At 40.4% G+C, this 26,035-nt stretch overlaps 2 protein-coding genes across 3 annotated transcripts; both read left to right on the forward strand.

Annotated features, from left to right (window-relative positions):
* Window positions 1-4,357: 4,357 nt before the first annotated feature.
* prph (peripherin) lies at window positions 4,358-12,243 on the forward strand. Its single transcript, XM_020592935.1, has 9 exons — window positions 4,358-5,098; window positions 6,757-6,817; window positions 7,364-7,459; window positions 9,915-10,079; window positions 10,168-10,293; window positions 10,402-10,622; window positions 11,070-11,122; window positions 11,266-11,339; window positions 11,440-12,243. Exons 1-9 carry the CDS (start codon window positions 4,485-4,487, stop codon window positions 11,518-11,520), a joined length of 1,491 nt encoding a protein of 496 aa, XP_020448591.1. The 5' UTR covers window positions 4,358-4,484; the 3' UTR covers window positions 11,521-12,243.
* A 1,767-nt stretch (window positions 12,244-14,010) lies between these two features.
* Window positions 14,011-24,475, forward strand: timeless (timeless circadian clock). 2 transcript variants are annotated; one of them, XM_020592934.1, is made up of 31 exons: window positions 14,011-14,308; window positions 14,685-14,820; window positions 14,942-15,095; window positions 15,328-15,442; window positions 15,657-15,719; window positions 15,819-15,920; window positions 16,036-16,191; window positions 16,281-16,414; window positions 16,752-16,839; window positions 16,945-17,121; window positions 17,480-17,697; window positions 17,778-17,881; window positions 18,118-18,287; window positions 18,375-18,500; window positions 18,751-18,902; window positions 19,249-19,346; window positions 19,853-19,923; window positions 19,970-20,025; window positions 20,109-20,310; window positions 21,173-21,312; window positions 21,452-21,531; window positions 21,635-21,758; window positions 21,853-21,935; window positions 22,065-22,219; window positions 22,367-22,586; window positions 22,719-22,787; window positions 22,917-23,035; window positions 23,286-23,514; window positions 23,879-23,930; window positions 24,035-24,087; window positions 24,309-24,475. In XM_020592934.1, the coding sequence occupies exons 2-31, from the start codon at window positions 14,739-14,741 to the stop codon at window positions 24,437-24,439; spliced, it is 3,723 nt and encodes a 1,240-aa protein (XP_020448590.1). In that variant the 5' UTR covers window positions 14,011-14,308; window positions 14,685-14,738; the 3' UTR covers window positions 24,440-24,475. The 2 variants fall into 2 exon arrangements, with proteins under 2 accessions (XP_020448590.1, XP_020448589.1); XM_020592933.1 differs by having other exon boundaries at window positions 19,853-19,889; window positions 19,933-20,025.
* The last annotated feature ends 1,560 nt before the right edge of the window (window positions 24,476-26,035 follow it).

Here is a 26,035-nt window from a genome sequence, read left to right on the forward strand (position 1 = left end):
ACACTTAAATTATTCCATAGTTTTACCCCACTTATGGAAATACAGAATCTTTTTTTGGTTGTACGTATAGCATGAATTTTTAAATTTAACTGACCCCTTAAATTGTATCCCCCTTCCCTTTCATTAAATAGTTTTTGAATTCCACCAGGTAATAAATTGTTCCTGGCTTTATACATAAACACAGCAGTCTTATATCCCACTAAATCAAAGAATTTTAACAATTTAGACTGTATGAAAGCTACATTGGTGTGATCCCTATATCCCATCTTATGCACAATTCTTATCGCTCTTTTTTGTAATATATACAATGGTTGAAGTGAGCTTTTGTATGTGTTTCCCCAGTTTTCAACGCAATACTCTAAGTATGGTAAAATCAATGAAGAATACAAAATGCGTAGTGCTTTGAGTCTGACAGGTGTGTAAATAAGCGTTTCCATTTTCTGACACATTTGCTATATTACCTTTATGAGGTGATAACTGATAATTATATCACCACAACATAACAACACATAACATTTGGGAGGGTGGTGCAATATTCTAAAAATAATGGATGCCTTGTTTGGAATATTGCAAACTACAACTTTATAAAATATTTACAATCATACACAGCATTTAAGCAGAGCAGCAAAGACGTGCACAGACAGTGGTGTGGTTTCAGAACACAGCAGCTGAGTGCACTAAGAAAATATTATCCTTGCGCTCTGTTCTCTGCTCAGTTAATATGATTTACTAAGATGCTGCACTGAGCTGACGAGAGCCACTGGTAATAACATGCATGTCAGACACTGCAAAGGATAAAGAACTGATATGACTGCAGCAAAATCTTTAATAGCAGAAACAACATGTGGGGTCATGGGGACATAAAAGAGAATATCTGTGCCTAAATCCAATTCCAAAGTAGAAGCTGTTTGTGTAAAGGCTGTTGCCTTGCACCTTATAGTGGCTGATTTCAGAATTCCGTCTTTTGCATTTTTGCACTGGTGTTTTAATTTTTGGTCTCTGCTCAGCAAAATGTGAACTAAAACAGGTACATCCTGCAGACGTTTCTCACCAAACCTTTTGGATTTATCAAGTCAATTTGTATTGGTGTGGTTTTAATCATTCATACACTCTTGCATGATAATGTTTCACTGTCTCACTCTGCACTTACTTTGCATACATAAATAATCCAAATGAATATCCTTCCACACTGCAGTACTCCATTACATTAATTACAAAACGCAGCCATTAATCATTCTTAGCTATTAACATCTTTGGTCACATGTACCAAGCAGTAGGGCCTGCAGAAAATATTTAGTAGGGGGGCCATGCCCAACCACCCATTAGGGGACAGCATTTGGTACCAAGAGCTGTTTGGTCATCTCTGTGACTCCAAACATGCTCTGCATCCAACACTTCTTGGCTGCCATCATTTTTCACAGATGACAGCCCTTCTAGACCTTACCAAGACTGTAGCTTTTAATAGGTCACAGCATGCTGACCATTTGTCCTCCTCACAGCAAATTACTATCAGTGGCTGCACTAGATCTAGTGAACTTTTGGAGATGTATTTGTTTTTCTTTGTCAGATTATAAGGCCTTTTCTGTCAGCTGTGGTTGTATCATAAGGCACCACTAAAGGCATCAGTATGCTTTAACCATGCTGATCTGGTCATAAAACTGCTTCTAAAACCACTGTACTTCACATTTTATGGCATCAGAATCATTTGTAATAATGGCCTTTGATTTTCCTTCTGTCTTTCCAGAGACCACACCCAGCACTTGAACATCATCAGGGAAAATTGGATGAATCCACTCCCTGCCCCCAAATTAAATCTCACACTATATTTAAATTATATCACACTATATTTATACCATGTTTGTTTTATACTATCCCTTATAACTGATATAGCTCAGTGCCTGTTTAGATTTGAAACATGACACTTTGACTCCAGTGGGTGGAAATGGGAACAGATATTCTATCCTGAGCCTGTCGAAGAAGCATGATTGAACCTATGGCCCCTTGGGGAAGTCTTCAAAAACCATAAGGATCAATTGCTAATGGTGACATCTGGTTTCTGGTTAATGTTACTGATGCAGCCCAGTCCAAAATGATTGAGTCTATGCTTTTGTGTGTGTGATGACATACATGCTCTTAATTAGAATGCAGAAACCCTGATATAAAGTGAACGTTGATATGGAGCTGAGGTTTGAGCAGACAAAAAGAATATAAAGTGAGATGTGCTCTGATCAGAGAAAGTGAAACAGGATGAGACAGAGGGGGAGGGAGGGAGAAGAGAGAGTTACTGACCATAAAGCAGGTTGATTAGATTACAGCGCGAAGACTAAGATGGGCCATTTATTACACAGAGCCAGACCTCGGCAGTGGCAGTGCCTATGTGTGTTTGTTAATGACAGACAGAAAAAGAGACTACTATATTTTTACTACAATGTAACAGATTATTAATTAGGAAGAGGAAATCTAAAGTTCCATTTCATTAGAAAAAGTAATGAGTACAGATTAGAATAAAAGCTGCTGATTCTGTGTGTAACGATGTGCATGTGTGCTTGATATATTTGTTTGAATGTGTTATATTTGGTTCTCTCTTGTTTTAAATATACAAGAGCACAAATACATATGAAAGGGTTAAAGGTACCAAGCATCACTGAGGACACAAAAGGAAGAAGGTACCACACCCAGTCGACACAGAGCATGCTCAGAATTATGTCATGTTATTCTGTACTGGTCTGCAGACTTCAAATTAGAAAATGATCTTAAAACACACACACATTTGTGACATTGTCTTCCTGTACTTGCAAGGATCTTCACTGATCTTCACATTCAAACTGTGCTTTGAAGTAGTGAGGACTGGCTATAAAATGTTATATTACAGAAATGTCTTCACTACAGTAAGTAGTGAGGACTGGCTATAAAATGTCATTATATTACAGAAATGTCTTCACTACAGTGAGTTAAAACTGAAATTGGTCCTCACAAAGATGACAATACAAGTCCACAGACATGTGCATAGATCTGCTGAGAGAGTTGAAGGTGCCATTTTACAGTACATAGACTTGCTTGTGTAAAAATCTTACAACAATATACAAAATGTTGAACCTTTTCTATAAGCATGGGATAGTGTATATGAATTTTGCTGCAGGTTGCCAGGTCATCATGAGCTTAATGCTTCCCTCAGTGACTGACTTAATATTTCAAAAAGGTATTGTGAGATATCATAACTTTACATTGCTAGCCCTTGAACTTCTGTTTTATTCTTCAGAGCCACTTCATATCTCTTTATATTTAGTTTTTGATTATTTCGATCTTCTATTGTTAATCTTTTAAATTCTTTCTATGCCCATTAATATTGCTTACCTCCGCACTGGAGATAGCTGTTATGTTTTTGGGCTGGCTGTCTTTACATCTGTTCATCCATCCATCTCAAGAGGAGACTGCTTCAAATTTGGCATACCGGTAAATGTCCACTTGGACTCAGAGATGAAATTATTCGGTTTTGGTGGCCAAAGGTCATAGTCACTCATAGTCACTGGTTGGCAGGGCTTATAACCACAAGGTGGTGAGTCTATGTTTTTCTGAGATGTGGTGGTATAAAATTTAGTATTGCAAATGTTAATGAACACCACAATCAAATATTAACTGTGCTTATAAGTTGGCTAAATGCTACAACAGCTAACTTGTTCTTGAAGTTACATCAAACAATAAAAATGTGGCTATGTCTTCATAAAGTGCTGGGGAGGTCATTGAGTTCATGGATCTGCTATAACAACTATTCTGAGATATGTCTTTCATTCTGTTCCAAAGTCTGTATGACTCCTTCAAAAAAACTGTTGACTACAAAATTACCCATATATATGGCAAATTGTACTCTGGCAGAGATTATTTCATTTGAAGAGGATAGAATAACTGCAGAGTCACAGCTCTCTCCCAGACGCCCAGAATATCAATAAAGTATTCCATTACTGTAAAAGGAGAGACAGACTGGGGGAGGGGGGGAATCAAATCAATGTATCCATGTGATTCAATTTAGGCTACAATTTCACATTTTCTTACTGGGAAACAGGTAACAGAATCCTTGGCACACTTTTGATAGTAAAGTTAGGAACATTAACACAGCAAACCTAAAGAGTAAACAAATGTATGAATTGTGGAGAAACAACAATCCAAACTGACTTACAGTGTCAAGAGCATGCATCAGAAGGGGTAGGGGGTAGTGGTAGGGAATCAAACCAGTAGTATGGAAGCCATTCTGGACTTCTGCCAAATCCTCTGGTTAAAAATGAAGACCTATCGAGACAGAGAGCCGATGAAGCACACACTGTCTCTGGAGTGAAGGGAGTGGCCAAAGCTTGTATATTGACGAGCACTTGAGGAAGGAAGGGTTCATGTGGGTGGGTTAAGGACAGATGATGGAGGAAGGGGGAGGTGTGAGGATAATGAGATGAGCCAGCCTGAGACCATAAAAACCCGCCGCACTCTTCACACTGATGTCCTGTTGCATCACCAAGACTCAGGCTCTCCATCTTCCCACAACGACAGAGAACAGAACAAGACCAATCATGAGCCACTCTTCACTGCATACCTCCACCTCCTACAGGCGCACTTTTGGAAGCCCACACCCAGTCTCCATGTCCTCCTACTCCTCCGTGGCCTCCCGTATGCCCTATTCTGGGGGGCGCTATATGCGTTCAGCGTCACCTGTGGTGGCATCCCGCTCCACCGTTTACCAACAGCGGTCCCGCTCCAGCGTCCCGCCTCCTCGCTTAACCTATGACAAGGTGGATTTCACTTTGGCTGAAGCCATCAACCAAGAGTTCCTCACCACCCGCAGCAACGAAAAAGCGGAGCTGCAGGAGCTCAACGACCGCTTTGCCAGCTTCATCGAGAAGGTGCGGTACCTGGAGCAGCAGAATAATGCTCTTCAGGTGGAGCTCACACAGTTCAGGGGCCAGCAGCACGGCCAGCCCAATCGCGCCTCTGAGCTCTTCCAGGAGGAGGTGAGGGAGCTACGGCGCCAGATGGATGCCATCGGTAAAGAGAGGGACCAGTACCAGCTGGAGAGGGACAACCTAGCTGAGGACCTGGCCCTGCTCAAGCAGAGGTTGGTACCAACATATGCTGAGATAAGAAAAGAGAATCAAGATCAGTTAATGACTGAACTTGGACTGAGATGCACAGACGAACACATAGAAAGACAGATTTGTGCATGGGTGATAATATAAGATGATTTGTCTGAAGGGTAACTACAGATAGAGGAAAACAGAGAGTAGTTTGAGGAACTGTGTGATCTTATGTCAAGAAAATTACAGAATCATTACAGTAGACAGAGCTAGTTGCATCCTGCTCAGTGCCATCCCAACAGTTTTCTCCTGTTGTTTCCCCTGTTGTGGATTTGTCAGTCCTATACCTTGAGCTTCTGTGCTTACCTCCAGTGCCACCAATACATTTTTTATTGACACTAATAAACTTTACATGGTCCACTTTAGCACCAGAGGAGGTAGAGAAAGTCCCTGGGTGGGTGTTTAGGTTCCAGTAATGATGGTGGTGTAGGGCGTGGCACATCAGCAGACTGATCACCACAGAATAGTACTGCAACCTGTATATCAGACTGTTTCCATGTACAAATATGTGTTCATCGAATGTCTTTCCTGTGAGCTGTGATAATCATAAAACAAGATGTTCACTATGATAGGAACATGACCGACAGAAAACTCTCGCACACAGTTTGTTACCAAGTCAGATAAGAATGAAGCAGCTCCCTTAAAGAACCTTAATGTATAGACTTGCACAACTATATATGCATAGAAGGGAGATGAGATGGGAAAGATGGAGGATAGATGAATGAATCGGACACAGGGTGGGGCTGGCTGAGGAGCACAGAAGGGAGTGAGAGAGTAAATGAGAACAGAGGAAGAGAGGCTGGAGATCAGGCGTGGCCAGCGCCAGGAAAAATCAATGTGACTCGATCACTCCATTAGGTGAGTTTTCAGTGTCCCTGTTGATGGGATGGTGCCAGAGACCCCATTAGGACAAAAGGGCCCTGTGTAACACAGCATGAATTAAAGATGAGGAAGCAGGACCCACCATGTGATGTTTCCTCACTAATCTAGCTAATGTCCAGGCTGGACAGGACAGATGGATTCAACCACACATTGACCTCATAGATGGCCCAGAGATGGAGCAAATTTATGTATAGGGCACTGTGAGGTAATCTGTGATGTCGTCACATTGACTCCTGAATTGTACCTGACTTTGCTAAAGCATTAAGATAAAAATCAGGGCATTTTTCATTTTCATTTCTTGTGGTAGCAGCAAATCACATTCCAGCTTAGGACAATTCACATGTCTCCTGTGTCTCCTGTATGCTGATCCAACATACTAGACATTTCTAAATATCACTCACATTTTCTTCACGGTGCACTAGTCAATATTAAACCATCCATTTGAAATCTTTAAAAAGAAGGGGAAGCATGTGTACACAACCTCACTGAGCAAGTGTAGGTGACCTGAATGAACTGTGGGGAAAGCACATTAGTTGAAAGGAGCAGCTGCTGATCCCACTGGGTGCACTCCCAAAACCCTTTTAACAGGACTGTACATTAACAAATTGATTCTGAAGGGTGTTTGCCAGCTGATGCCCTGGTGTAACCTTAGACAAGCTTAAACATGTTCCTCTCTCTCCCCTTTTGTGAAAAGCAGATTCTTGGATCCTGAAGAAAATCTGTGTAAAATATTTTCATTTTCCTCTTTGTCCTCAAGGTTGGATGAAGAAGCCCAGAAGAGGGCAGATGCTGAGAATAACCTGGCTGCCTTTCGCAAGGTAAACACTCAGCTCACTGGACCATGATTACCATATTGATGACGGTGTCCTCAAGCTTGGGTAAAAGGTCAAAATAAAGACCTTTGTTCCATCTGCAGCACCCGTATAAAAATATGACAGAGCACTTTTCTAAAATGTCATTGTGCAAACAGCTACACTGGACAGAGACTTTTCTTTTATGCTAAGGCACTTTAGTATTGTAATATTTTTCCACCTAAGGCTGTAAAAAGTACGAGTGAAACAATTGCACATTTATCTTAACTGCTGTTGGCCAACACATTTTGGCTTTTGTTTGCTTTTATTCCTAAAACTATGGCAAAATCAGTCCTGGTGAATTTAAACCTGGAATGTACTGTATCTATAAAGAGGGGTTTGTGTACCCTTTGTACTGTAACTCAGTATACAGTATATGCATCTATATGGGGAGAGGAAACCAGTTGTTACACCACATACAAAAAAGTATTTCAGCATATCGTTATATATTCTTTGAAACTAAACTTATGATGCAATGCCCAGTAACTTAGGTTTGTCTCATACGACAACTAGGATGTGGATGATGCCACTCTGTCCCGTCTGGAGCTGGAGAGAAAGATTGAGTCTCTGATGGATGAGATTGAATTCCTTAAGAAGCTCCATGATGAAGTAAGTGATTCTGCACTTTTCCACTGTTCTTGTTGTAATGTAAACACTGCCTTTTCTTTAGTGCCTGTCTTTTCCACACTGAGAGGTGTCAGATATTTACGTACCATAGAATCTGCCACACTGAATAGCAATGAATGTACAGTGGGGTTACGCTCACTCCCTGACATTAGGTAATTACCAGCATTTGTAGTCTCCCAAGTTTATATTTTCTGTTCTGAACACACTAGGTTTATACTATAGTGTCCCCAAATAGTAATCAGGTAGTTTATCTTAACAGTGTTTATTAAGCAATTGTGATCTCCTGAGTGTATGCAAGATACCTTTGGATAATGCTACTTGGTTTAAATCACACTATTCTCACTGGCTTTGTTAATAAGTCAACATTTGTTTCAGATCATTTTGAAATAAATGTCCATTATTTTTCAAATAATCTTAAAATAAAAACCATTTCCTTGTTAATTCATTTTAAAGGACAAACCCCTTTAGGTTTCCCTGAAGATCATTCATTGCTGTATTCCCTCTTTATTCAGAACTTTGGCCTTTCCCACAGAGGGGTCTTACCTCTGAAACCTAAAAGATAAAACCTCTCAAGGTGTGGTTGAAGGAAGAGCACAGAGAAAAATCAGCACAGCTTTACAGAAATTTCTTTCACAGTGAAATGTTCACTACAGTCCTCCTGGGAGGTGCAAGAGTCACCCTAACATAGACAAAGAGTTAATGTATTTAGTACTGGTCTGAGTCTCTGTCAAGGCGCTGTCAGCCCATTTGAAGATGACAACGAAGTTTCCTCATGGCCAGAGGTTTTTATACCTGTCCACAGACTGGAGCCCCAGCCCCAGATGATGTCCTTTATTGCTAGGCTTGTTGCTATGCAGGAAGCTGCAGTGTGTGTGTGTAATGGTTCAACAAAATATAATTTGTGCTAAAATTGGCTTAACCACAGACGTTACATCCTGTGAGCCCATACACGGCTCATGCTTTCTACAGAGGGGCTCGAACAGAAGTTCACAGGAGCCAATTCTTTCAATACGTTACTCACAGTAAAGCTTCCCTTTTTGCACAGAGATAAAATGAATAAATGAATGAATTACAACAATAAAGAAATGAGTGAATCACTTGTAATAAAGAGATCAACAAAGGCAATAATAATGTAAGATAAGTATTGAATGAAAATGTAAGAGAGGCCTATTGAACTAATAAACACCAATAATAAAAAAAACACTGCACTCCTGTAACAGAGGTTAGATGTTGTCATGTAAAAAGGCATCAATAAAAACAAACATTGTGCCAACTACTAAAATGCAAAGGTGATTAAAAGATATCACTAAAAATTTAAATCTTCTTTAAGTAAAAAATAAAATATAAAACACTCCATGTATTGGAACAGTGATGATCTAATAAGTGTATCAGGTCAGTCATAAAAGCAAAATTTTTTATTTGAGATCAAAATGTTCAAAACAAGATAATAAGCACACCATAAGAGCAACACACATGTGGTTATGATATAAGTAGGATAAAGGTCAGAGAATTTCACTCTTAACACATGCAGATACATGTAAGATATGAGAGTGTCACAATAATAAAAGCATAATAAGAAACTAGTAAAAGGTTACTTTATAGTTTCTTTTTGCTTTTTGTCCAACTTTATCGATCAAGGGGTTTGCATGATGCAGGGAGAGGGGGCCCTTCTGCCTGTCTTGTATGCATGTCCCTTCTTTCAGTCATCACCGTACACAGGATGGTATCTACAGATCTACAGTGCTAACACTCAGCTTTTGCAGAACTTGAATGTTCATGCGAAACTAGAAGTTCTTCCTGCCATGACATCATCCCAGCAATAAGCTGACCAGCAGTGCACAAGATGCTGCAGTCACTGATGTGGTTGTCTAACAATAATAAACTTCTTCTCTACAACTGATTTTAATTTACTTTCTGTTCCATAGAATGAAAGCAAAATATAACACTTGTGGCAGATAGTAAATAATATGATTTCGTACTTACATTTCCTTCTTTTTTTTTTCAGGCTAAAAACAAGTGAGTGGGTGGATACCACTGACAGTGAAGCAGCGTGTTATATTTAGGGTCCATCTGGGTCACACATTTTAAAAATGTGTTGTTTTAATCTGATTTGAAGTGGTGAAAGAGATCTTTATTGGCAGTGTCTCTACAAGAATAGGCAGTAATATCTGCAAGGTGAGCAGTTGCAGAGTTTCAGTAGGCGGCTGTGAAGAGATTATTTAAGTGTCATCAGCATATAAGTTGGTTGACTATGATGTCATTACATCAGCAAGAGATTCTGTGTAGAGAAGAATAGGGGTCTTGAATTGGACCCCAGAGGATAGTAATCTAATACATGTTTAACAGTTCAGCATGGATCATTGGTTTATTTGTCAGTATTTTTGCTGCTTTTCATTTCATTTCTGTTCATTTGTGTCCATATCTTGGTTATTATCAGGAAATCCAGGACGTCCAAGTGAGTGTCCAGACCCAGCAGCTGAAGCTGGAGGTGGACAGCAGCTCCAGGCCTGATCTAACTGGCGCCCTGAGAGACATCAGGGCTCAATATGAGACCATTGCCTTAAAGAACATGCAGGAGTCTGAGGACTGGTACAAGTCCAAGGTAGGCAAAGAGAGAGACGTGCTGACGGTCACACAGGAACACACAAACACACCTTCATGCTTCTCTACTTCATGTTTTGTTCCTGCAGTTTGCTGATTTGACTGAGTCTGCAAAGCGCAACACTGATGCTCTGAGGCAGGCCAAGCAGGAGGCCAATGAGTCCAGGAGGCAGATTCAGTCGCTCAACTGTGAAATTGATGCACTCAAAAACACGGTGAGACCAAACACCACCTCTCAGTATACACTGGAATCAGCGATGCAGCTGAGAAAACTCAATTGTTCATACCAATTTTTCAGCTTTATCTGCTGCTGTGTTTTTCAGAATGAAGCTCTGCTGAGGCAGATGCGTGACATGGAGGACCAGTTTGGTAATGAGATTGCCAATTACCAGGACAATATAGGCAGACTGGAAGATGAGATCCGCCATCTGAAGGAAGAGATGGCTCGTCATCTTCGGGAGTACCAGGACCTCCTCAATGTCAAAATGGCTCTGGACATTGAGATAGCCACTTACCGTAAACTGCTGGAGGGGGAGGAGAACAGGTGGGTGGAACAGTCAGTGTCTCAGGTTTAGCACATTTTGCACAGAAATTTTGGATGATCCATTTTAAGCATTGATAACCATCAATATGTGGTAGGAAAAGAAGTTCCAAGTTGATTTCTCAGCCCTCTCTGCATGGAGTTCTTCTCAAAGTAAAAACAGAATATGAAGAGAGATGGACTGGAGACTTAAAATTGCTCCCTGATCTAGATGCATGTGTCTCTGTGGACTTTGGAATTGTGGAAAAGTGTTGGGATCAGACAAAGCTGAATTTTGCTGTGGTATAGTGACTTTTCTGGATGTTAAAGTTTCCACCTTACAGCTGTAAACTGTTAATGCTTTGTTTTCTCTGTAGCCAGATTTTTAAATAAGCATTAAATTCTGTCAGTTAAGAACATCAGAGCAATTGAGGTTAGTAAATAACACCAAAATGTTATGTTCCCATTCAGGATTACTGTTCCCATCTTAAATATCGGCATGAGCAATCACCTTGGAGAGCGAGGTAAAGTATACCTTTTCCCCAGGTCAAATAAAAGATGATGAGAGTCTCTGGGCTCCATTTTTACCTTTCAATCATATATAAAATCTGTGTTCAGTAACTGTGATAAGTGATGATTCAACCTTCCTTCATCTGGCTGTTGACAGACTACGAACATACTCCAGACAGCCAGAGCAGGAGGACTGTGGTGATAAAGACTGTTGAGACAAGAGATGGAGAGGTATGACATTCTGCAAAAATTATAAGACAGAAAGCAAAAATAACTAATTTGATATGATTTGCACTGTGGAAATTGTTATGATCTGTTTCTTTTCTATCAGGTGGTGAAGGAATCCAAGAGGGAGAAGGAGAGAGACTCAGGCCATACTGATAGAGCCGACAAGGACGACAAGGAAAAGTAGATAGAAACTGATGTGAAGGTTGTGCCATGATAGAAGAAAAAACATGAAAAAACTGAAAACTTGAGAAAACAAATAGACAAACTCTGGCCTATATAGTCCAAGTTCCCACTAGTTATGTGTTTATCTGTAGCAAAGTCTTTCAGTATAGGTGCAATGTTACAGTACATTAATCTCCTTCAACAGTGTCACTTTAGGGCTCTTTAAGTCACCCACCTTTTGCTAAACACCTATATTATCTGTAGGACTGAGCAAAACCTCTTTATTAACATACCACCTGAGGCCTTGATTTACAGTGCAATCCTGTTGACCACACATTTGCAGCAGAGTATTAAGCTAAGCATTAAATAGGTAGTTTGTGAATTACTAACAAACTTCAGACCCTGCCCTTTGGTCAACACCTCTTAAAAGACTGAGATTAAATGAACCATTCACATTTTCTTTTAAAAGAGCTGCTATTCTGTTACTGTGTAAACCATCAAATCACCAAAGACATGGCTCAATAAGAAATATGTAACGCATAAGAAATGATGACAGTGAAGATAAGGCAGTCACCAACTGAAGACTAGTGCCGAATGTGCTTCGCAGTGTCGTGTGTATCTGGCATGACTGATGAATGAATATGTAAGTGCAAATAAACATAACTGGAGCAAGTCTGTGTTTTCTTGTCTGTCCACATAGCTGATTTTTAATTGACTGGTATTCTATTTGAATAATGCTTTTTCCAGTACATTTTCCTCACACTGTTCACCCTTTTCCTAAAGGGTTTCAAATACAGACGTCCTACTTCAGCCTTTCTCCATTGTAGCTGTTCCCTGTTTATAATTGTTTAAACATCGTCTTTGTTAAAATCATTTTAGGCTACTTGCAGTACATTTGAAAATCCATTTTATGTACTTACATTTTCCCAGAAAAAGTGTACATTATCATTGTTTATCATGAAATTACATGACACTGTTCATAACAATTTTCCTGTTTGTTAGTATTGCAATTCTGAAATATTAAGTGCTAAATGCTTTCACTTTGACACTTTGCCATAACAGATTACGGTATGTGATTTATGTCACATTAGTCACAAATAAAGGGGTTTCACCATATGTATTATGAGTTTAACTGTGATATCAGACATATGTATTTATTAGGTTATGAACGACTGTCCAAAATTATCAGTAACAGCAATACAGAGTTAAATGTTTAAACAAAGAGGAAAAGCCATGTTCAATTGTTTTTCATAAAGGTAACAGCTCAGCTGATAAGTTAGCTACTTGTAAAGCCACATGTAACGAACCACAAACTGGAGAGTTATACCTTTATTCATCAAACTGTTACAGTTACATGCAGAAATACGTCTCACTAACTCACTAATGCAAGTGTGACAGTCATGAACGAGCTGTTCCGTGTTCAGAATGTCTTTTTTTTTATTTATTTGGTGAATGCATAGATTTCAACGAGTTTCTTCAGCTCTGCAATTACTTACTAGCAGAGCTCCACCCAGCTTCCACCTGACTGGTCTAATCAGGTTGCATTTCATCTTGTAAACAACAAAATGTTAACATCTGTGTTTATGAAGCTCAAAGTGTTTTAGTTTTTGGTGAAACTGCCAAATGTATAAATTCAATTATATATTTATTATTGTGGTCATAGTTAAAGGTGTTGTACTGGATGACATTATATTTAGAGGTGTCTCTGTAACTTGGCCCTGCCCAGCTACAAACTTGAGAGGGTCAGAATATTAGGAACATCTCTGAATATAATGTACTACAACACCACCTTTAATTATGACCTCAGTAATAAACATGTAATTGAATTTATACATTTATGACCATTTAACCATAAAATTAAACATTGTGGAATATATCAGATTTGGCTTTTTGTGTTGTCCCAATGCAAACAAAGCAGAGAGCAAAGAATTTGTGATTGCAACAGTTTTTTGGTTGAAGTGGCGCATTATCTGACAGAAATGCAGGGGTGCCAATATTTTTGGCCATGACTGTATGTTTTGTGGTTTTATGAGTTACAAAACATGATGAGATTTTTTTAAATTCATGGCTGCTTGACAGTGAAATTAGTTATAATTGTGAAATGCAGAACAATGCAAAGAAATGTGCAATACAGGGCCAGACCTTTACGCCATAACAACATGTTGACAATGTTCTTAATGTATGTTGAAATAAATGTTTTCATAAAGATTAGTATCCCCACATTTTTACTTTTACCAGTAGTTGTTTCAAGAAAAATAGTTGTGATTTGAGTAATAAGAGGCCTGTGCCCCAGTAGAGTGCTATGTCTAGAATGCCCTTGTCTTACACTGCATGTAAATTTCGCTGACTTTTACTTATGATCTGACTTATGATTTGTTGACAACAGCCTTGGTCCCAACTACTAACTTCTTGATCTAAACATATCACAGTCATGTCATTGATTAGGTTTCAGGCACCGGTCCACCGCCCGTGAAGGTCCTGCCTGAAATGCAAAACTGAGGGCACAACTTAAACGTAATGACGACATTCTACATCCGGTCTGTGTTCCGCTCGCTGTCTTCGCGCGAAATTTACCCAACTTCTCAGAGTTGTGAGACCTAGACAGACACTAGCCTGATGCTAATGGAACTGGTCTTAACTGTTTACACTGGCGGGCGCTGAACACGACAGCTGTGGTGTGACACTGTTTGAGCGATCTGTGTTGTGTTTCTTTGACCCGAGACTGAAGTCCCACCGCGGCCAGGCTGCTGTTAGCTGAAGCTAACTGCCCGGCTACATAACATACGTGGAGAAGAGCCCCCTGTCTAGAGGTGATGCTGTTAGGTTGTTTATCTTAACACAAGCTGTTTTAAACGTGTTCATGGTACCTTGTTAGATTAATAGGCAGAAGTGAAATAACTTTACCGCACTGAAAAAAATGCTTTTAGAAGTTGAAGTCATTAAATTTCACTTAAGTAGAAATACAAAGTAGATGAATACATCAGAAAACCTGGGAACCCAGTAGTGATGAGTCAGATTACGATGTTTAAACTGCTACTAAGTTTACATGTAATGCTGACGATGTAGTTTCACTCCTATTAGAAAATATTAAATAGATCAAATCTGAAGTTCATTGCGAGCACAACTTTGTGTGATACTCGTTTGATTTTGAGATGAGGTTGCCTGGTCTCCTTTGTTTGTCTTCAGACTGGACAGAACCTTCACCCTTAATTAGGCTGATGGTGCACGGACCTATTCAAGATGAACTGTGAACTTCTGGCAACGTGCAGTGCTCTTGGCTATCTTGAAGGAGACACCTATCACAAGGAGGCTGATTGCTTGGGTGAGTGGTTTTGAAATTGTACAAAAATATTTCATTGTTTTTCTAGATACATTAAAAGTTTTCATAGATTTTTGAAGGAACACGATGGATTAAAAATCCTCCAACTGTCTTTGTGTTGCAGAGAGCGTGAAAGACTTGATCAGGTATTTACGTCATGAAGATGACACCCGTGATGTCCGCCAGCAGCTGGGTGCAGGCCAGATTGTGCAGAATGATCTTTTACCTATTATCGTTCAGCATGGACAAGACCGAACCTTATTTGATGTGTGCATCAGGTACAAGTGCTAACACAAAACCTTTCTCTTGAACTTGATATCTATGCCATAAACATTTATATTAGCTAATATATCATAATACATACGTATGTCTGTGCCAGTATTGCAAAGCATTATTGTTGCATTAGTACAAAGTATTGTGTTATTAAACATATTGTCATTCACCTTGCTATTTTAGTTTTCTGTAGAAGCTGCTGGTAGCTATGAAAACCTGTTGTTTTGTTTTTTTCAGGCTCATGGTTAACCTCACTCAGCCTGCCATGCTTTGCTTTGGTAAAATCCCTGATGACCCAGTGTTTCGACATCACTTTTTGCAAGTGACATCTCATTTACAAGCCTATAAAGAGGTATTGCGTCCTTCAACTGTAATACTGCTATTGCATTTATGTTTTAATATGTATTTCAATTTGTACAGTGAACATTGAGGAGTTGGATTTTAAGTATGTTGCAGTTATGTTCTAATATGTATTTCAGTTTGTACAGTGAACACTGAGGAGTTGGATTTTAAGTATGTTGCACAGTAATGAGTAATTCTTTTGTGTCCCCTTCTGTTGTTTTCAGGCATTTGCCAGTGAAAGGGTGTTTTGCATTTTAAGTGAGACATTGTACAGCCTTCTGCAGCTGGTGAGCGCATCTTTACCTTCATCCCACGTGTTTTACATGATGGTGTCAGTATAATGGTTCTGTTTATCGGCTCTCCCTAATCACCTTCTTCTCTTTCAGGACTGGGACCAGCGACAGGAGGAGGATAACCTGCTGATAGAGAGGATCCTGCTGCTGGCCAGGAATGTGCTTCATGTACCTGCCGACCCCTGTGAAGAGAAGGTCTGACTTTAACATGGATGCCTGAATCTGAATTGTCATAAAGACAAGATTTGTTTTTAAATATATCATCTTTAGTTCCAGCCTTCCCAATTTGTGTCTCTGCTTCTGGCTCTAGAAAGTAGATGATGATGCCAGTGTCCATGACAGGCTGCTGTGGGCCATTCACATGAGCGGTTTTGATGACCTGGTGAAGTTCCTGGCGACTGCCCAGAGTGAGCAGCAGTGGAGTATGCATGTATTGGAAATAATCTCCCTCATGTTCAGAGACCAGGTTAGACAGAAGAAAGCTTTGGAGGTGCACAAAGTGATTTGACAGCTGTTTTTCTTTTTGTGTTTGAGCTTTTCTTCTTTTTCTTGCAGACGCCAGAAATTTTGGTGAGCGCTGGTCAGGCTCGATCAGCAGAAGAGAAGCACAGAGATTCTCAGGAACTGGAGGCACTGAGGCAGAAGGAGAGCGCAGAGAAACATTCTCGTACATTACAAAGAGGAACCAGGTGACGTACAAGCTGATGTTCTTTAGTGTAAACAGAATAGAGCGCCGTAGTAAAACCCAGAACTGAGGTAGTGTTTTTGCACTTCTGGTTCCCTCACCCTGAAGTCAATGAGTTTTTGAATGGCTTTTGGTTAGACACTTGACATAAGGTCTGTGGTTAAAACAAGGCCAATACATTTTCACGTATTGTCCCTCAACATAAGATGTGTTAGAAAATACCCTATGCATGAGCATTAATGCTTTTACATAGCTTTAAAAAGACTGTTGCCTACAAGTGATTAAATGAGACTACAGAGGCATTTTGTTTCTTGATTTTTATTTATTTCTTTTTTCCCCAGACACTCTCGCTTTGGAGGGTCCTATGTTATTCGGGGTCTCAAGTCAATCGGAGACAAAGATGTGATCTATCACAGAAATCTTCATAATGTGAGTACGGCAACTTCCGTCATCTCTGATATGAGGAAATCCTAGTATTAGAAGTAGTGATGTTAGCACAAATTATTTCATGTGTCTGTGCTGTTCATTTTGTAGTTTAAAAGCTACACTCATGACACTGGCAAAGCAGTGAGGCGTGTTCCCAAGAGGAATCGACAGGCCCAGGAATCTAAAGTCAAGCGCCGTTCAGCCTTAAATGTTCGAATCTTCCTTCGAGAGTTTTGTGTGGACTTCTTGGAGAACTGCTACAATCGGCTCATGTACCTTGTCAAGGTGAGCTGCTGTGGAGTTAATGATTTTTTTGTAGCATAGACCCAGTAGGATAATGGACATATGTGAATCTCGTTGAGGAGAATACATGTGGCAAATTGGACGCCACCACATCACATCATCAGATATAGTAGCACAGTCATTAAGTCTTCATTTGTATCATGTTTTAGTAAAGATGTAAATAAAAAGCAAGATGCAAGAAAATGAGAAAGCACTTGGACCAATATGATATACAAGAACATTGCAGTGTGTGTATGTGAGTTACATCTATAAAATTACACTGAGTAAAGAGGACATCTGATGTAATTATTATTTGTTGAAGTTTTTCTTGTCATATTGTTTTGTCCTTGCCTTTCTAAAGGAGGGTCTGATTCGAGAGCAGACTCAGCAACATGATGAGACCTATTACCTCTGGGCGCTCAGCTTTTTCATGGCTTTCAATCGTGGCAACGGATTCCGTGCTGACTTGGTTTCTGAGACCATGTCCATCCGTGCTTTCCATTTCATTGAGCGTAACATCACCAACTACTATGAGATGATGCTTACTGACCGCAAAGAGGCCACGTCCTGGTCCCGCAGGTAAGAAGATTTATAATGGCAGATTTCACAGAAACAAATCTGTGAGTTGGCCCCAGACTGGTCTCATCTGTTCTTTCTAGGATGCACCTGGCTCTGAAGGCATATCAAGAACTGCTGTTATCTGTGAATGAGATGGACCGCTCACAGGACGAAAGCATCCGTCAGAGTTCCAGCGTCATTAAAAGTAAGCTGCTACCAGCTGTGGTTCATATGTCATATTCCTTTCAGTAAGAACATTTCAATTATGGCCTAGTCTTGGACTTAAATACAACACAGTTTTGCCTCATAATTGCATAATGCTTCAAGTATATGGATGTACTACTAAGACAGTAGTCAATTTTAACTGCTTTAAGTCTGAAATAATGGTTTTGCATGTAAATGTAGTGTTAGTTTCCTCATCTGTATACCTTTACCTTCTAGGTAACATATTCTACCTCATGGAATATAGGGAGATTTTCCTGACCTTGCTGAGGAAGTATGATGAAACCAGGCAGCCTCCCTCTTACCTCAAAGACTTGGTGGAGTCAACTCATCTCTTCATGCGTATGCTGGAACGTTTCTGCAAAGGCCGCAGAAACCTGATGGTTCAGGTAAATTCTTCGATTAAATTTGTTTAGTGTTAATAATTGCGATTACCACCCGCTCAAAATGTTAATATCTAGCTCTGGTAACTGCAGAAGAAGAAGGTGAGGCGGAAAAAGTCTCGAGGTGCAAAAAAGCCATCCACTCCAGAAACTAGCCCAGAAGCTCTGGCGGAGACCTGGAAGATTGTGGAGGAGGAGCTGAAGGCTATAGGGTTTCAGGTAAGTGTGTGAATCAACCTCAAGGGGAAGCACAGAGCACATATCCTCTTCTTTGAGTTGCTTGTGTTTTAGAGAGAGCTTGTCAGAGAGCGTATTGTGCAAAGCCTTTCACTTCAAGAGGTTTACTAAAATTGCATAATAAAGACTCCCTTTAAGCATTTAAAAACATAATTTTCAGACACCAGTGAATAGAGTGAAAAGGGCTAAATTCAACAACACTGATTGGCAATTTTCTGTCCTCTGTCTGCAGCTGTCTGAAGCTTTAACCCAAAGTGTTGTGCCGTTCGACGCCACATCGGAGACTCCTCTCGAGGAGCAGCGGGCTGAGGCTATGGTGCGAGTGCAGGACGCCCTACTGGCTCGACTGGGACCAGAAGCACTGGGATTGCTGCGAGCTGCCAGGTCAGTGAGACTCACTATTGTATCGTATTGATCAATTTTCTCATGCTTTTTTGTAGTTGAATTTATTTATTGTGAAATCTCATCACAAGTTTTGAGAGCCTACGGTAACATCATAAAACAAACACTAACATTTAATCGACCCAGCGAATCTTCACATTTGAGAAACTAGAATCAGGAAACATTTGCTGTTTTTGCTTTAATAAACAACCTTAATAAATGCTGTTGATTCATTTGCTGACCATATTTCATTTCAGTTGTGTTCCCATCAGTCTCTCAGACTAATCACATTGTTTAGGTCTTGATCCAGGTCTTTACATTTTTGAGACTTTTTTTCTGTCGTCCTAAGGGAGGTGTGGCCAGATGGAGACGTGTTTGGTTCAGCTGATGTGGACCCTGAAGAGGAACTGGAACTCCTCAAGCAGATCCTGCACGCCAACCTGCCAAGTGCGTTTTTGAAATTATGTTATTGACACTTTGATTTAGGGATGCATCTAATGGTTATTTTCAGTACTGATTAATTTGATTATTTTCTGAATTAGTCGATTAATGGTTTGACTATAAAGCGTCAGAAAAATGTCTACTGCGACTAGAGTTGCAGTAGCACCATCACCATAACTTAGATTAATTGATGAATCATAGCCATCCCTAGTGTCCAGTGTTGCACCATCTCTCCAGACAGCGTATGGTGATGGTTATCGATATGAAATCCGCTCCTCAGCTCAGCTATATTCAGTAGGGTTATAAGCATGGGATTTAATGATTTCCTCCTCGACAATGGCTATGCCTCGCCAAGTATGTCACATTATCTAAAGTCTTTGGCACATGTTCCTGTTGCTCTTCAGAACCTTGGGAAATGTTCCCCTTGTGAAAACCGAAGAGAAATTATATGAAGTAGACATGATTAATGCATGTTTCCTACATGGCATTCAAACATTACCCTTTAATTTCAGGGTCCTCTCCTCTGGAGCCTGTAGTGGAAGAGGAGGATGATGGAGCGGAGTTAGAAGAAGAAGAAGAAGAGTTGGAGTCTGGATGGAGCAGAGTTAGAAGAAGAAGAAGAAGAAGAGTTGGAGTCTGTGCAGGTTTCTGAAACAGAGTTCAACTTTCTAGACTTCATCAAGAGGTGAGGAGAACAGTTACAGTAACTTACCCTATGTTTTTGGGACCTTCCTAATAGGACGTGTTTCCTTTCCTTGCTTCTCACAGGTTTGCCAACCCTGGCGTCCTGCGCCCATACCTCCTCCTTCTAAAGTCATACTCAAAAAACACACCTCACGTAAACCACTGCATTATTCGAATGCTGCACCGCCTGGCTGTCGACCTCAAAATGGACGCGCTGCTTTTCCAGCTGTCGGTCTTCAACCTTTTCAACAAAATCCTGAGTGACCCTGCTGCAGCTGCTTACATGGTGCAGTAATAACCAGTAGTGGAAGAAGTACTCAGAGCCCTTACTTAAAGAGCCCATGGCATGCTCATTTCCAGCCATTTAATCATGGGTACCTCTAGATTAGCTGTGCACCTGTCATATCTCCAAATAGCCTGTAATTATTATAGGATGATAAAACCAGAGAACCTCTTCCTAAAAATGAGAGGATAGTTCGTGAATGCGCACAACCCCTGTCGCCGCTGTTGTCACAAATGGACAGCACAACAAACCTCAAAGGCATTAATTCATTTGCAAACATATGTACACCTCATTTTTTGGGCTTTAGGTCACATCTAAGATGATAATTCACTGTTGTAACATTGTAGATAAATCAAAAAACAAGGAAAAGCATGTCATGAGCTCTTTAAGTAAAAGCAGCAGTACAACAGTGCAATACTCTGGTACAAGTGAAAGTCCTGAATTAAAAATATTACTAAAGTAAAAGTATTAGCATCCAAATCTAGTTAAAGTATGAAAAGTAAAGTAGCCATTATGCAAAATGGCACATTTATTATTAATGTATACTATATTATTGGTTGTAATTACTGAAACTATTGTGTACATCACATTTAATGTTGCAACTAGTAAAGGGGGGGCTGGTTTTAACTACCTCATTCTTTGAATTACTGCTGGCTAGCTTGTGAGTTTCCCACCAGGGATCAATAAAGTGTAGAAGTACTCAGTACTCAGTGTACAGATACTTCAAAATTGTACTTAAGTGCAGTACTTGAGTAAATGTACTTTCAACCACTGATAATAACACAAGAGAAGATAAAAGCTCTGGTGATATGAATTCTACCTCAGATTAGACGCCAGCGCTTACCTCCCTTACTCTCCTTTACAGGAAATAGTGACCTTTGCCAAGTACGTGTTGAATCGATTCTTTTCACTGGTTGCACAAAACAACAAGGCATATGTGGAACTGCTGTTCTGGAAAAATGTGGGGGCTGTACGTGAGATGACAGAGGGCTACAGCAAAGAGGAGTTGGTTCTCTCTTTCTTTTTTATGTGTTAAAATAAGCACTCTTATTTTAGTTATTAATACATATGGCATTATTAGTAAATTGCAAATCTTGGGTTCTGGAATTTGTAATATTACATCTTACTGTCCCAAAAATGTCAGCAAGGGAAAGAAACCAACATGGACTGAAGAGGAGGAAGAGGAGTTGCGCAGGCTCTATGAGGAGCACCGGCATTCTGAAGGTTTACTTTCCTTTTGTTTGTCTGCACATCTTTTGTGTCTGCTCTGTTATATGTCACAAGATGCCGTAAGCTAAAATTCAGTTTGTTGTACTCTGGTGTTCAGTGCCAGATATAGTGGAGACTCTGCTGCCATTACTCGGCAACAACACCCGCACTCGGCGCCAGGTAGTGACGCAGCTGGTGCATATGGGCCTGGTGGACGACGCTAAGGAACTGAAGAAGCAGAAGTACGTCCTCTATACAGACGGAGTAAATGTACTGAGGAATATATTGCAGTGTGACTATACTGCAAATTTTAAAAACTTTTTTTTTAATTCAAAGGAAAGGCACCCAGATTGTTCTTTGGACTGAGGAGCAGGAGCAAGAGCTGCAGATGCTGTTTGAGGAGTACAAAGACTCTGATGGTACTGGACTCATTGTATAGTGTGTGGCTTTTCACTGTGCCTCTGTCTCTGTACCAGAGCAATCTCAGGAATACATCAAGGAGCCGTGGTGATTCTCTTTAGTGATGAAAACCAGTTGTATTTTCACAGATGTGCTGGGTAATATCCTAAGAAAGCTCACAGCCAAGCGGTCCCGTGCACGTGTGGTGGACAAGCTGCTCAGCATGGGCATGGTATCTGAGAGACGCGAGCTTTATAAGAAGAAAAGTCGTAACGCTCCAGGGAAGAGCTCTGGAAAAGGAATGGTAAGGTTGACTTTGGTCTTTTACACTGAAGCTTTAAATTAGATTGAGAATTTTAATATTAAGAATATCATGGACATATAAACATTATAATTAAGATTATAATGATGCAGTGTTTTTACGAAAGATTTAATTCATGTTCTGCCACAGACTGAAGAAGAGTTCCTTGCAGAACTAACTCAAGGTGTCTCAGATGATTTCCTGGATAGAGAGGATGGAGAGGACAAGTCTGAAGAGAGTGAAGAAGAGGAGGATGATGAGCGGGAGATGGAAGAATCAGAAAACAGCACAAAGAAAAGCCAAAGCATACACCCCACAGTGGAAAGGAGAGCAGATGTGGGCCTCATGGTGAAGGCGCTACAACAGGAAGGTGAGACAAAGGCCAAAGCTCGGGAACAGTTTTTGAGATTTCTGCTGTTTTCTCCTGCACTCCTCCTGTTAGTTAAATGGAAATGGACAGATGATGTAAAAATGTTTCCTGTTGGTTTTTGTTTTCTAACAGGCATGTCTGGACCCCTGTTATGGATACAGAATTGTCTTAATAAAACAGCAGAGGACCGTGAAAAAGATGGTAAGTGCAAGTAATGAAAACCTTCGAAAATATTCAAATCAGAACCTTTTTCATCCTGTGTTCTTTCCTTACGTTACTGCAGCAGGTTTTTTGGGGTGGGGGGTTAAAATGCTGTTGTCCATTCCACAGGTTTTTCCCAGCCGGTGGCACTAGTCCCTCTGGCAGAGGCAAATGAAGACGCTATGGACAACAAGAGCTTCCAGAGGCTGTTACGCAAACTGGGAATGCGACCGCCTGCAAGTGAGCAGGTTAGTTTTTTGTTTTTTTTGCCTGATTTTTCACTAGCAGGTCAGTTATTTCACCTCATTCCAATCATAGCCCTTTGATCTGCACTTTGATTTGATTGGAGACAGTATGTAGTTTATGTGTTGGATTGCAAAATGGCAATAACATCGCAAAGTAATGAATAAAATAGACAACACCTGAAGGGAAGATAAAATGCACTGTAACTTTTACATATTAATTAATTGGATTTTTTTTTGGCTGTTTGGTAATCAGGAGATTTTCTGGAGAATCCCAGCAAAAATCAGCGCATCCCAGCTCCGGAGTGCAGCCGCAGCTCTTAATCCACAAGAGGACGAACCTAAATATGGCGAGGAGCAAGAAAGGCCCAGGAGCCCAGCTGCAGAAGCCCATGAGGATGAGGTCTCAGGTGAACAGAGAGCTCAAGCTCTGAGAGCTCTGCTACTCGCACGCAGGAAGAAGCACCACAGCACCGAGCATACCGGTATGTGTGGTAGATTCACAGTCGCTGTTTGTTGTGTCAGATGACACTGGTTAATGACAGCTCTGTCCTGTATGTGAGCATTGTTAGATGGTGCACAACTTTTTTATAGCCTTCTTTAGCTTGTCACATAGCCAAGAATATGGTATCAAATCAATATTTATGCTTCAGCTTCCTGAGAATATACACTGAAATAATTTAAGAAATAGCTAAGCTGCCTTAGAATTGAAACTAAAACCATGGGGATATGTTCACTGTAGCGGGTAAAGCATTTAAAAGTTAACATTTTACACCAGCTGAAATCTGTTGTCTTAAATCGATTGCTAGTTGAGGATTAAGATGGTGTTTGTTGTGTTTTTATTTTTAGATCCTGTGGAAGATGTCAGCCCTGATGAGGATATGGACAGTGCAATTGCGAGGTAAGGCACTGCCCTGCATTTCTGTTAAACCCCGCCACGCCTTTAAAATGGTTATATTTAATTCTAAATCATCTTAATTCTTCATCTGTTCGTGTTTACATCAGGTCCCAAGAGAAAACCTCAACTAAAAGAAGCAGAGTGTTGGATGAGGACAATGGTATTTTACACTATTGGTGTTTAAACACAATAATTTAAATCCTCCCTAACTGGCCACCCAGCCAGAAATCCTGTAAAACTAAAGGTTCAAAGTGACACAAGGTTGCCACTTCTTATATTTAACATTTGTGCCAAAGTAGTCCAGCACCACTAACGTGTCTCAGACAGCGCTGGTGTTTAGTTCTGACTGAACTGCTGCAGCTGACTGTGCTGTCTTTACAGAGGATGAGTCCACCGCTCGGATGGATGTGGATACCAATAGTGATGCGGATTCAGACAGGGAGGATATCTCTGCTCCTGTGAAGCGTAGACGGAGGATGGCCTTAATTGATGAAGGGGAAGATGAGGATTAGTGAGTTTGATGGACTAAACATTGCAGACCGGGGAGACATGAACGCTCCTCCGTTTGCTCAGAGGTGAACACAGCTCTCTGGGGGGGGTCTGCAGTCCGACAGTGGAAAACTCCTAATGAAACCCAAAGACATAAGCCCTTAGAGCTGCCCATGTGGATGCATGCTGTAGATCCTGTTAAGCAATTCACTTTGTCGTCTCACCCTGTTACTGACTGCCAACCTGTCCAGGGTGTACTCTACTTCTCTGCTATGAAAGGTTTTGACATCTCATTGGTAAGCTGTTCATGTGTAGCCTTTATGGAGTTATGCTAAATAAGTTTCTCTTTTCTTCATTGTCCTTTTTCTTGTAGCGTTGCCACCATGGATGTCCTATAGATATTTCTGGTGGAGAAAGTTTTGACTCTCATGATATTGTTTATAACTGAGTAATTTCATCTTTAATCTGAAACTTGTTGCATGTGTACATATAGTTTTGTGCTCAGCAGTCATTTCTGGTGTTGGATTTCAGAGTAAAAGTCATACCCAATCATTTTTAAAAAGCAGTTGTCAAAATAGTGGCTCCCTGGCTGCTTTTCTTGTCACTTTGTTGCACTGCATCATTTTAAAAGCTAGAGGGCGCCTGAATGTTGACTGAATACCTTCAGCGATGATACTTGAGGCCAGGGACTTTCCTCTGGGTGCCCTCATTCCCTCCCACAGTCCAGAAACATACAGGCTAGGGTAAATGGTAAATCTAAAGACTGCTGACCTATCCTGAGACAGGCTCCAGGCCCCTAATGACCGACAGCTAAAGCATCGATGGATTACTAGATATGTATTTTGTGTAGAAGTCTTGAACACACTACAGTATATAATGTCTCCCTAAAATGAAGTTACTGAACAAAGCTTTTGCGTTCCTCCACAGTGAATTAGGAGAGACAAAACAAAAAACCTCAGTGTGAGATTTGATATCCATTTTTTCAAGATAAATGACATGAACACGTCTTTTGATGGGTCTTTCTTCCGCGCTGGGATCCTGCATCCTGTGTATGTCCGTGTTCGCCGCCTTCAGTCATCCACGTCTTCTAGTTATGTCGGAGGTGGTCTCTTGTCCTCACATCTGGACCATGTTAGCAACTTCCTGTCACAGCATCTGCTCTGCTCCCATCCGACAGAGCCAGAAGTAGACCTGACCAAGCAACAGCTCCTTTTGTGAGTTAAGTATGTGAGCACAATGGCGAGTGGGTGCAGTCCATGAAGCTGAGAGGTTAAAGGTCCATCACTTCCTCTTCAGAGAGAAAGGCCTAATATGTCTGATTTTAGCCAAAACAGGCTTTGACAGTCCATGTAATAAACATGTGTAACAAATGCATTATATAGTCAAATCATTTCAGTAACTAGAAACCATGATTTTGTTATGGACAACAATTACTTAATTTTAAACACTCTAAAGTGACAAATACATAAGCAGAATTTAAGCCTCATAGAAACTGTTATTGTGACATCCTGTCTATAATGTAGGAGGCCTCAGTGATTCGTCTGCTGTCGGTTACCTCAGGGCACAGTCTAGGAAAATACTACCTGATTTCTTTGTCACATACTTTCTTTTTCTCAGAA

This window comes from Monopterus albus, unplaced genomic scaffold (genome assembly GCF_001952655.1).
Source record: "Monopterus albus unplaced genomic scaffold, M_albus_1.0 scaffold18.1, whole genome shotgun sequence".
In the NCBI taxonomy this organism is placed as follows: Eukaryota; Metazoa; Chordata; class Actinopteri; order Synbranchiformes; family Synbranchidae; genus Monopterus; species Monopterus albus.

Bases quoted from the DNA above. Each gene is read 5' to 3' on its own strand.
- timeless (XM_020592933.1), top strand. From the start codon at position 14,739: ATGAACTGTGAACTTCTGGCAACGTGCAGTGCTCTTGGCTATCTTGAA. The intron at 15,921-16,035 runs GTCTGACTTTAA...TTCTGGCTCTAG, and splicing joins CCGACCCCTGTGAAGAGAAG to AAAGTAGATGATGATGCCAG. The intron at 24,088-24,308 runs GTATTTTACACT...CTGTCTTTACAG, and splicing joins AGTGTTGGATGAGGACAATG to AGGATGAGTCCACCGCTCGG.
- prph (XM_020592935.1), top strand. From the start codon at position 4,485: ATGTCCTGTTGCATCACCAAGACTCAGGCTCTCCATCTTCCCACAACG. The intron at 10,080-10,167 runs GTAGGCAAAGAG...TTGTTCCTGCAG, and splicing joins AGGACTGGTACAAGTCCAAG to TTTGCTGATTTGACTGAGTC. The intron at 11,340-11,439 runs GTATGACATTCT...CTTTTCTATCAG, and splicing joins TTGAGACAAGAGATGGAGAG to GTGGTGAAGGAATCCAAGAG.